Raw genomic sequence first — 11,923 nt, 5'->3', positions numbered from 1 at the left:
TGGAACTCTCTTGCTTTTTTGATGATCCAGCAGATGTTGGCAATTTGATCTCTGGTTCCTCTGCCTTTTCTAAATCCAGCTTGAACATCCTAAAAGATGATGCTGTGAAAGTGCTGCACTCAATATGCCAGCAAATCTGGAAAACTCAACAGTGGCCACAGGACTGGAAAAGATCAGTTTTCATTCCAGTCCCAAAGAAAGGCAATGCCAAAGAATGTTCAAACTACTGCACAACTGCACTCACCTGCTAGCAAAGTAATGCTCAAAATTCTCCAAGGCATGTTTCAACAGTACTTTAATCAGCCATATGTATACATATACTCCCTCTCTTTTGTACTGCCTTCCCATTTAGGTCAGAGCATTGAGTTCCCCCATACCACAGAGCAGAGTTCACTGTACTATGTAGCCATTTGTCATTATTTATCTATTTTACATATAATAGTATATATATGCCAATCCCGATATCTCACTTCATTCATCAACAGATGAATGGATAAAGATGTGGGGACTTCCTGATAGCTCAGTTGGTAAAGAAATCACCTGCAATGCAGGAGACCCTGGTTCAATTCCTGGGTTGGAAAGATCCACTGGACAACGGATAGGCTACCCACTCCAGTATTCTTGGGCTTCCCTGGTGGCTCAGCTGGTAAAGAATCCTCCTGAAATGTGGGAGACCTGCGTTCAATCCCTGGGTTGGAAAGATCCTCTGGAGAAGGGAACAGCTACCCATTCCAGTATTCTGGCTTGGAGAATTCCATGGACTATACAGTCCATGGGATTGCAAAGAGTTGTACAACTGAGTGACTTTCACTCAGACTCAGATTCAGTGCATATATACAATGGAATATTACTTGGCCATAAAAAAGAATGAAATTGTACCATTTGCAGAGATGTGGATGGACCTAGAGACTGTCATACAGAGTGAAGTCAGAAAGAGAAAAGTAAATATTGCATATTAATGCATATATGTGGAATCTAGAAAAATGCTATACATGAATCTATTTGTAAAGGTATCCCTTTTAAAGGGGGATCTTTCATGAGCTTCTCATGGCAAGACTTTTGCTCAGTATTATAGTAAGTCTTCTCCATACATTGGTTTATCAAATCCAAGAACTCTGCAAACTACGTGCCACAATTCCTACTGTACAGCAGAGGAAAGTGAGGCTCCTAGAAGTTAAATGTTTTGCTTATGTTCTACAGCTACTAAATTGCAGAGTCATGATGTGAATCAGAATTCTGCCTCTACTTCCCATGCTCTTAATAACAAAAGGAGAGAGAGAGATGGAGAGCAAAGGAAGCAACAGGCTAAAGCCAAGGGGAGGGGAAACCAGGGTAATAGATAACTGACATTTGAAGGGTGAGCAAAAATATACCTCAGGGCAGAGTGAACCCACTAGGTTTTCTGCCCTTTATAATTTCATCTGTAGTAGAATCATGTGGAAAATGTTAGTGGTTGACTCAGTGGGACTGCCAGCAAAGCATGCGTTTTGAAAGTTGTGCAGAGCACCCGCATTTAGAGCTGGGCAAAGATCAAAGCTAAAAAAAAAAAAAGATGTTCAGGAAACACATTTCCTTAACTCCTGCAGGAGGAAACTTTTCACAACTGGAAAATGCAAACCATCACTGCCAGCCCCAAAGCATGGAGGATTTACCTCATTAATCATAGCTGTCAGGTTCCACTCTGTAAATAGCAAGCTATTGATATATAAAATGTCTTGTTTTTCGTGGAAAAGAAAAAAAAGAAGATGGTGAAATGTACAAGCCATCCAAGTAAATGCTGTTAAAGTCGAAATAGGATACTCTGTGTCCTTATCAAATACAAGGCAATGCAAAATTCTGAAGTCATCCCAAAGCCTCAAGAGAAAAGAATCAGAGGAAGCCAGTGCTAAAATCAAGTCCAAAGTGGGAGGGAGAGAAGAAATGAAGTCGAGAGTTGAGAAATAGGATCAATGCAGAAGAAGTTTGCAGATAATGACACACATTTTTATGGGACAAAAACAATAACGAGACATATTGGGAGGATCAAGGTCAGTTCCTGTCATTTTTACCAAAACCACCTTGGACCAAGCTTTCGTCATCTCCCATCAGCACGACCTTGTAGCAACCAAGTGGCTTTCCTGCTTCCATTCTTACTTCCCTGTATATAATCTCAAATCAGATCATTTCATTCTTCCCCATAGACTTCCAAGTTCCAACTCTTTGTGATTCCATGGACTATACAGTACATGGGATTCTCCAGGCCAGAATACTAGAGTGGGTAGCCTTTCCCTATTCCAGGGGATCTTTCTAACTCAGGGATCAAACCCAGGTCTCAGGCATTGCACGCAGATTCTTTTGCAGCTGAGCCACAAGAGAAGCACAATTAAAATTTGAATACTATTTAAATGGAAATTTGATAATTGAAATGAATTATATCCAAATATTATTAATATTTCAATAGTATATATCCTATATTAATTAATACCTAAATATATCCTCTCCTTAGACTTCCAGTGCATTAAAATTATAATAATACTCAAATTTCCTAAGATAACCATTTAGTTCTTATATTACCTAGCCTCAGTTCTCATCTCTGACCCAAAGTTTTTAATTTCCTCTGATTTACTCTGCTATAATTCCACTGGCTTCCTCCCTCCCCCTCCATCTTCTCAAACTTATAAAATTATCTCTGCTTGAAGGATTTTGTAGGAATATTCTTTCCTGTAATATTTATATTCTTGGCCTTCTACTCAAAATCTAAGGCTCAGTTCAAATAACCTCTACTTACTCAGATCTTCCTTAGTCATCTTGACTAAAATACTACAGTTCACTGCTTAACACTTATATGTATATATTGCATATATATGTATTAATTTTATTTATACATATATATGCATTTAGTTTATTTATCTCTTCCCTCAACAAAAAGGTCTTAATGAATTCATTATATTTGCATATGTAAATATAAGATCAAGAAGGGCACAGATTTTATCTGAGTGCTGTATCCTCAATAGCACCAAATACATTGTAGGCAACCAATAAATGTATTTTGAGTGAATGAATAGATGACTGAAAGGCAGTCCTGTAGGCTAAGTGGTGCCTGGATTAGGAATTTTTATATCTGGATTCACCCTGACTGAATAACATTTCTGGCTATGAATACTGGGCTACCTTTTCCAAATGGTGAACCACCAGAACTTGTCCAGGGCAATTCAGCATCTATAACTTGGATTAAGAGAGAATGTGATAATACTTGTGAAAGTGCTTGGAAAACGTCCTATTTAGCAAGAAGCTAGTTGTTCATAGGTAGAGAATCTCAGAGTGACACAAGTGTAAGGAGATACTTTGGTGGTGTTTAGTCACTAAATCGTGTCTGACTCCTTTGTGACCCCCATGGACTGTAGTCCGCCAGGCTTCTCTGTCCAAGGGACTTCCCAGGCAAGAATAATGGAGTGGGTTGCCATTTCCTTCTTCAGGGGTTCTTCCCCTTCTCCAAACTCTTCCCAGGGATTGAGCCCACATCTGCAATAGCAGGCGGATTCTTTACCAATGAGCCACCTACCTGGGAAACCCCAGGAAGATACTTGGCCCAATGCAAAATCAGGCAGAGAAAAAAGTTCTTTGAGAAAATTGGGTTTGCATTTTTCAATTAGGGAAATCATATAAGGAAAATGTTCATTTCACAGACCACACGTCATAGATCCTGGAAGAGACTGAGAGTTAAGAAGTCATGTGTCGAGTTTCCTGCCTCCAGAAAGGAAAAGCCTCATTAGTGGTTATGACGGCAGCAGAGGAGTCAGATTACCTGCATTTGAATCTTGACTCCACTCCTGTCTGGTTATAAGACCTTAACCTCTTGGTGCCTCAGTGTCATTATCCAGAAATTTCAGAAACTATAACATCCACCTGAAATGTTATATAAAATAATGTATGGAAAACACTTTGAGCTGTGCCTGTTCAATTGTCTTCATTTTACAAACAAAGAGACTGAATTTCAGAACATTTAAGGGACTTCTTCAAAGGTGCACAGCTAACACATGATGGGGCTAGATGTGAGTCCAAAACTTCTACCTCCCAAGTACTGTAGACAAACTGAAACATTTTAAAAGCATTTATGCAATTGAGCATATTTAACACCTGAACTAGACATTGGCCACAAAGTAATGTATTATTACGATATCATTTTTTTTCCAAAAATATACATAGATATGTATGAAAAATACTAAAAGAATGCAAACCAAAATGCAAATATTGGGTGTATGGAAGGGGGAGTTTGAGAATTGTAAACAATTCTGTTTTCTTTGTGTTTGCTGTTTGCCCTGCTATTAGAATGCAGCAGGTACGGCCTATATTACTAGAAAAAAAAAGTTATTTAAAAAGCAAAGCAACAATAATAATAACATAAATTATTAAATAAAATTAACAAAGTTAAATAAAATAAAATTAAACTAAATAAAAATAGCATATCTCTTGAATGTGTGATTATACAAAATTCTTATCTCATTTACACTGTTTTACATTTTCCAGACTATTCTAGTTTAGACTTTCATTGAGCTTTCAAAGAACCTTGTTCCTATGCCAATGCCCTGTGTGCCACACTCAAATTCTCTTTCAGCTGTCAGTTTCCTTAAATGTCTGTACACAAGTTGTCCATCTTTATCTCCAGTTAACTGGTTTCCAGGGCCCTTGTGGATACTCAGATCCAGGGATATTCAAGTCCCTTATATATAATGGCTTATTACTTGTATATAGCCTATGCACATTCTCCCGTATATTTTAAATCATCTCTAAATTATTTATAGTGTCTCTGTACGTGTGCTCAGTCATGTCTGACTCTTTGCGGCCCTATGGCCTGTAGCCTACCAGCCTCCTCTGTCCCTGAAATTTTCCTGGCAAGAATGCTGGAGTGGCTTAGGGATCTTCCTGACCCTTCCTGAACCTGCAGGAGACTCTTGTGTCTCCTGCATTGGCAGGTGGATTCTTCACCAGTAGTGTTACCGGAAGGAGATGCAAGATACGTGTGTTCCATTCCTGGGTCAGGAAGATCCCTTGGAGTAGAAAGTGGCAACCCACTTCAGTATTCTTTCCTGGAAAATTCCATGGATAGAGGAGCCTGGCGGGCTACAGTCCATGGGGTTGCAAAGAGTCGGACATGACTGAGCATACACTCACCTGCTAGATTACTTATAATCTCTAATACACTGTAAATGCTATGGAAATAGTTGCCAGTGTATTACTTTTGCTTTTTCCTTCTTGGAACTTTTTGGAATTTTTTTTTCCTTTTGAATATTTTCAATCTGAGGTTGGTTGAATCCATGGGTGTAGAACCCACAGACTCAGAAGGCTGAGTATACTATTTCTATCCTAGTTACTTCATATGGTTGCATTTTGACAATGTCTGATGAATAACATATCCTTGAGGATTCTGACTCTGGAAATAGTACTCCTAAGGACCACCCTGATTCCAAAATTACTAAGATGACTTGAAAAATCTCCTTCTCTATACTGGTGAATGATTGTTCCGTATTTCTGTATTCTGTTCCTAACCAAGACTTTTTATGTCTCCAGTTATTTTTCCTTTTATATTAAAACATTTATAAAGCACATTCAGCATTCATGTTTCACACTGAAGTATTCTTCTTTATTAAGAAGATTTTAATAACCACCCCCTGAAAAACATCCCAAGGAAATTCTACCATACCCTTTGGGGACATTTTGTATCTTTAGTGGTTTTCATGGACACTTTTATTACTTGTTAAAATAGTTTATAATTGAAGTTTCAAGGCTTCTCTCAGAAACTTTTGAGTCTGTTTCCTTAGAAAAATTGTAAATGAGAATTTAAAAGGCAATGAAAGTGCATAAACTATAGGACAGCCTCTCCATGTGCCATGCATAGCATACCCACACCTGCCAGCTTCTCTGAGTATGGTTTTGGTTATTGCAGAGACTAACACAACCTAGCATTCTTTATTGACAGACTCTATCTGTGGACCTCAAAGCAGGATAAGCTAGTGTCCACAAGGTCATATTGGAAGTGTGAAGTTGAGTGGTATTAAACAATGCCTCAGAGAAGGTATCAGTGAGAAATTCCATTATCAGAGTCAGCTTCTGTCCGACAGAACTTGGCATCTGAACTACCTTAGGCTCTAGGCTGACTGACTTAGAGAGGACACCATATGGAATAGACAAATGGTGGCCCCAGTGGACTCTTACCCTCCATATTCCTCTTTTATTTGATCATATATTCTACTAGATAATCATCAGCTTAAAAAGTGAGAACATAGTGAAGTAAATAAGACACAGTTTTAACTTTGGAAAAATCACCTAGGCTTTCTGGGCTTCAGTTATAATAAGGATAATAAACAGTGTAATAGCAGCAACTAACATTTACTGAGGATTCACTCTGTGTCAGGTACTATTCTAAGCTCTTGGCATATATTAATTCCTTTCATATAATATTTTCCTCATACAGTTTGTTGTCAGAATTAAGGGAGTACCCAAGCAAAGTTCTTAGCAGAGGCCCTAACCAATAATGCTAAAATGAGTTCTCCAAAAGAGCTGGCTATTTTGTTTAATAATAATAATAATAAATTCCTCCTACTCCAAATAAAACTCTAAGAGGTTTTTTAAGCTTTCAGTTACATGGTGTCTCAACTCTTTGTAATATCTCAGCATTACCTACAACCTAACTAGTGCCTGACACATATTGAGTGATCAACAAATATTTATTAAAGAAAGACTATCCTACATTGTCTGAATGTTCTTATAAGTACCTTCCTCAGGAAAGAAAGTACACAGTTTTCTTCAGATTTTTAAGATATGTCATGATCTAAACAATAAGGCACCACTACTTAAAAAAAAAATTCTGTCACTGTATAATAACGTCTTAATAAGAATAACAAGGAAGCAGAGAGGGAAGATTTGTGTGGGGCTGGCTCCCTATCCTAATTTGGAAATTCTCTGTAATGCCAGTCTGTTTTGGTAGTCCAGGATGGCTTACTCTCCCCACCTGGAAATTTCTATTTGACCTCTGGGGTCATTTACGTAAGACTCTGTGAGATTACTGGCTATATGTCTAGCCTTGAATGGATGAGTCAATGTTAAACAATTTCATTCTGGTTTTGTAGGAATCATAGAATGTCAGCACTGGAAAGAATCAGCCATCTTCTATTTTGAGGTTTTCAAATTTGTAGCAGATGGGTCACTACTCGCCTACTTGCACGCATGCAAGACATCTCTAACTGGGGACAGCAATCTTTGCAACTGTGCTATTTAAATCCTTTTTAATGTACTATTATTCTATGTAGCTATTAACAATTGGTTGAAATTAGCATCACGAGGAAAGCAGTTTCCCATCCATGTCATGAGTCTAACATCCTCCTATTACAGCTGGGAAAATTGAGAAGATGACATTTAATACATCTGGGGATTAAAGGTGATCACCCTGAAGTGAGTGATATGAGGTTTTGAGATAGCAAGGGTTATGACCATAAACTGCAATCATGTGAGTACTGAATAGAATCTCTTTTGCCTCTGCTGTTATCTTTTTTTCTCATCTTTCATAGAATAAAGACTGAAACTCTCTTAAAAAATCATTTACCTATTTCTCACATAGCCTTGGTGGTTAAAAGCAGAGCCTTGGGTGATGAAAAGAAATAATAAATGATTGTATGAAGTATTGTTCCATATTTTGTTCATTTTTATTTTAAACAATGAAATAGTTATGCAAAGCCAAGGGCCTCAGATCACTCTATCTCATTTCTCAGCATCCTTGAAAAAAGCACTGTGGGAAAATCCCATACTTAAATCTAGGAGACTTGGAGCTGTTGGAACTAACCGAGGATTGGTCACCTTCTGAATCTCAGTTTCCCCGATTGTCATAGGAGGATATTGGACAATTCAGTGGAATAGAAAACTGGATTCCCCATGCATGGGAGAGAAAGAATGACTCCCTGTTGAAAAGGAGATTATGAATACTTATTTCTTAGTGTGTGTGTGTGCCCACGTGTGTGTGTGTGTGTGTGTGTGTGTGTGTGCAGATATGCACATATTTAAGTGAGGATGAAGGCTGGCTGGGGAATGATATGAAATAAAGTGCATTTCCACTTTTAAAATGATTAATGAAATAATGTAGACCTGTCTTCAAAATTATCAAACATTACTGTAGTTCCTACAACTTAGAATGGAGCTCTCCCTCTGCATTCCAAGGGCGTATTAGCTCTGAGCCTCACCATAAACTTTTTTTCAGTTAATTCTATGCAAAAACATTAGAGAAAATTAGAGTTTTAGGCAGACCAGCAGAGATCAAGTTTTGACACAGTCTAGATTTTTTGTTTCCTTTTGAGGTTGGTAAGGGTGGCCAGGGAAGGGAGGACTGCTAAATATGCAGCGATCCTCTGCCTGCTTTATCATATACTCTAAGTAAACTGGCTTAAATCCCAGCCTTTCTTTCCTTTTTGCATTGGCTCCTCTTTGCAATATGAAAGTTACGAATATAAATTAGAAAATAAGCAAGTATTATATGAGAACATATTTATTGGCTGAATAATAAAACTTAGTTAAGGAGTTATGAGAATTAGAATTCCCTCTACTCGAAGTACAAGTTTTCAATAAGCAAACAGAAGCAAAACCCCCAAATGAGAAAGAATACACTGGTAACCTGAATCACAGGCTTTTGGTGGTGTGTCAGGACGATCTACCTACTTCTTTGTAATGGACTGCCCCGCTGATGACACACACACACAATGAGAGACATGGCAAATCGGCTTATCACAGGAGTTCATGACCACCACCAAGGTTAGGCTTCTTAAATGTGGCTCCTTTAACTTAAACACATACCCACAGAGGCACCGCAGACATCTCTCTGCAAAAGATGATTTGCATATAGTTTCTAGCCAATACTCTTAAAAAACACCCCCAAAATCCAAAAGAAAAAAGAAAACAAAGAAAAACAAAACCTTGGAGACTATGGTTAATAAATAAGAAGGAAAAGGAGAAGAAACAAGCAAATTCCATCCTCTGGCAGGCATGCTGAGTAGCACCTCTGACCTCATCTGAAAAACAGGCAATGTTGACAGCTTTCAGAGCCCAGGAGAGAAGGCTGAAAGGAGCTGTGCACAAGCTCCCTGGGCATTTTCACTTAATCTCCAGGATGGGGAACTTTAATCAGTCCTTACTGCATAAACTGTGTCCTTTTAGATGTGGCTGAAACAGGTGTCTCTGCAGAGTTCATAAAGCCCTTCTAGGAAAGGCAGGAGGCATGACTTTAAATTGTCCTTTCCAGGTGACAAATTAGTAACAATCACATAAATAGTGTACAAAACTAAAACCACTCAACTCTCACTTTTTTCCTTTTTCAGGATCATTCTCCAAGTGCAAATCAGGTTATAAAAAATAATAAGTATAAGGGGAAAGTTAGCCCTGTCTCTGTCCCCCATCCTCCACCAGGAGGACTGACTTGATGCCCTCTCCCGGGCAGTTTGCCCCTTCACCTACACTTTAAGATAATCGTTCTTCAGCCGACCTAGTCGGGTCCCATGGCTCCTGATGGTGAGTGCCAGCAGCTCATATTTGTCCCTGAGCCCCACGGAGATGTCCAGCGTTTCCTTCAGCAGGGACCTGGTGTGGACCAGCATCCCCAAGAAGTCCTCGTTGAGCCTGCTCTCTTGCCGGCTGTCCTGCTCCTGGCCCTGCTTGAACTTGCTTTCCAGCTCAGTGAGGGACTTGTCCGAATTGGAGTAGGCATCCCCGATCTGGTGGGACTCCCGCCGCAGGTACTTGCCATAGCTCTCCTCCCCGTCAAGGTCGTAGGAGATGCTCTTACTGATGCCCTCCAGCACGCGCCCCGCGTCCTCCACCTGGCGGCCCAGCACGGTGAATTCCTCCCGCAGGGTGAGGCTTAGCAGAGCGCTGGCCGAGCTCCCCTCCCCCTGGGAGCAGCGTCGGTGGTCACTCACCCTGAAGAGCAGTTGGCACTTCTCGGGGTCGTCGTTCTCCTCGTAGTCCCCGTCCGGCACAAAGTAGTGGTGCAGGGTCCCATTGGACATCTCTGGGTAGAGAGGACCGTCGAAATAGCCCTGACACAGGTGGCACAGAAAACCCATCCAGAGAAACTTCAGGAACACCATCCTGGATATTCAGGATGACCGGGGATCCCTGGAGAAGACTTTCCGCCCAGGCGCAAGGAAGGGGAGGGGGGTCCCCTTGGGAGTCAGTGCCTCCCTGCAACGGCGTCAGCTTCAGTCCCAGTCGCCTCGCTGCACCTTGACCCCCCCTCCCCAGCTGGCTTCATGTGGCTGCGCAGCAGAGCCTGAGTAGCAGACCCCGCAGCGAGCAGGCCAGGATGCACCCTCGCTCTGAGCTCCTGCGCTCGCTCTGGTGGTTGGAACTCAGCCGGCTGTTTCCTGGCGGGATGCCGGCACGATGGGGAACCCCTCCTCCAGGGTTCTGGCTGGATGCTGGCTGGCTCCTTTGCCCCACTCTGGCTCTCCGAGGTCCCTCTTGCTCCTTGGGAATTGGAGCCTATAGCTGGAGAGAAAGGCTCTTGCCCTCTGATACGATTTCGACTCCTGGACTGGGTGGGAATGCCGAGATTTTCCTTTGGCTAATGATATCCTGAGGATCTTTCTGCTCTCAAATTACAGCTGGTTTCGTCACTTGGAAGCCAGGGAACAAGTTTGGAAAGAAACCTCTCACCAGGTCTCTGCTATTAAAGGTACAGGGTCTCTTTTTGAGGATTGTTAGGGAGACCCTGGAAAACAGAATTTAAACTGAAGGAACAAATGCGAAGCGGATTAAGTGAATTCCCATAACAGAAAGGCTGTTTAACTATTAACTATTGGGAGGAAGGGTAATTACCCCGGAGAAATGCCACTTCACAATTTTAAATAAGCGTCAGTTAGATTGGATTGTGTGAGTATGTCCTATTTTTATCACTAAAAAGTTTATGACTTTGAAGACAAATTTGCAATGTATGAAAGGCAGTTTTGTTTGGAAATGGTTAGTTAATTAAAATGTGCAATAACAATACTTTGGAAGAAGCAAGAATATACAAAACTGTTAATGTGTGGTTGCTAGTATGTGTAGGAACAAAAGCTGAGAAATGGACTTTTGCCAGTTTAGCAAGTCAGTGGACAGCTGGGATAATTGTTTAATTTCATGAAAGCCCATCCTTGTTAAGCTCCATCATTGCATCTTTAACCTAACAGCTTTACAGCTATTGCCTCTTTTAGGACACTTAAAATTTTTTTGAAAAAATAGGGGACTAGTACTGTTATCCTCATTTTCTGTATGGAGAACCCAAGGGATAGAAGGTTAAACAAATTATTTATTGTCACAAAGATTACAGTTGAACCAGGCAGCACTCAGTAAGTCACTGGGTCTTTTAATTTAATTTAAGGGGAAAAAAAATTGTTTGTTTCAATAAATGTGTGATGAACAAATGAGATGTCCTTAAGGATAGCAATTTGCTAAGCAATCATAAATCAAAAACTAAGATGCTTAGCAAATTGCTATCCTTAAGGACATCTCATTTGTTCATCACACATTTATTGAACATTTATCATATGCCAGAATCTATTTTAGGTACTATAGAAAGAGCAGTGAGCAAAAATAAAGAGAAATCCTTGCCTTTCCGGAGCCCTACATTCTGGAACACAGAAAGAAAATTGACATAAATAAATAAGAAAGATTGTATGTTGAACAGGGTTGTGAAGGAAAAGACAGGGGAAGAGTAGGAAGACAGGCAGCATCCCTGTTTCTATGGTTATGTCCTCTTTCTGCCTTGAAATGTAACTGAAACACTCATGTGATTTGCCTGTGTTTTTACTTATCTTCCTCTCAAAGTCATAACGCACTGGTATCAGTACCACAAAGCCCTTCTCCCTGCTATCACGTTCAATGACCTAAACCACCCTGGCTACACGATGAGAAGTCTGGTTAAGTA

The 11,923-nt window shown here is 40.3% G+C and overlaps 1 protein-coding gene across 1 annotated transcript; it reads right to left on the bottom strand.

The window, feature by feature from the left end:
- Positions 1 to 8,506: 8,506 nt before the first annotated feature.
- Positions 8,507 to 10,544, bottom strand: FIBIN (fin bud initiation factor homolog). Its single transcript, XM_052652999.1, has one exon. The coding sequence runs from the start codon at positions 10,104 to 10,106 to the stop codon at positions 9,471 to 9,473; it is 636 nt and encodes a 211-aa protein (XP_052508959.1). The 5' UTR covers positions 10,107 to 10,544; the 3' UTR covers positions 8,507 to 9,470.
- Between the last annotated feature and the right edge of the window lie 1,379 nt (positions 10,545 to 11,923).

Source organism: Budorcas taxicolor, chromosome 15 (assembly GCF_023091745.1).
Source record: "Budorcas taxicolor isolate Tak-1 chromosome 15, Takin1.1, whole genome shotgun sequence".
In the NCBI taxonomy this organism is placed as follows: domain Eukaryota; kingdom Metazoa; phylum Chordata; class Mammalia; order Artiodactyla; family Bovidae; genus Budorcas; species Budorcas taxicolor.
Note: the sequence above shows the minus strand (reverse complement) of the source record. Positions and strands in the feature narration are given on the sequence as shown.

Excerpts from the sequence above, each read along its gene's own strand:
- FIBIN (XM_052652999.1), bottom strand. The coding sequence starts at position 10,106 with ATGGTGTTCCTGAAGTTTCTCTGGATGGGTTTTCTGTGCCACCTGTGT.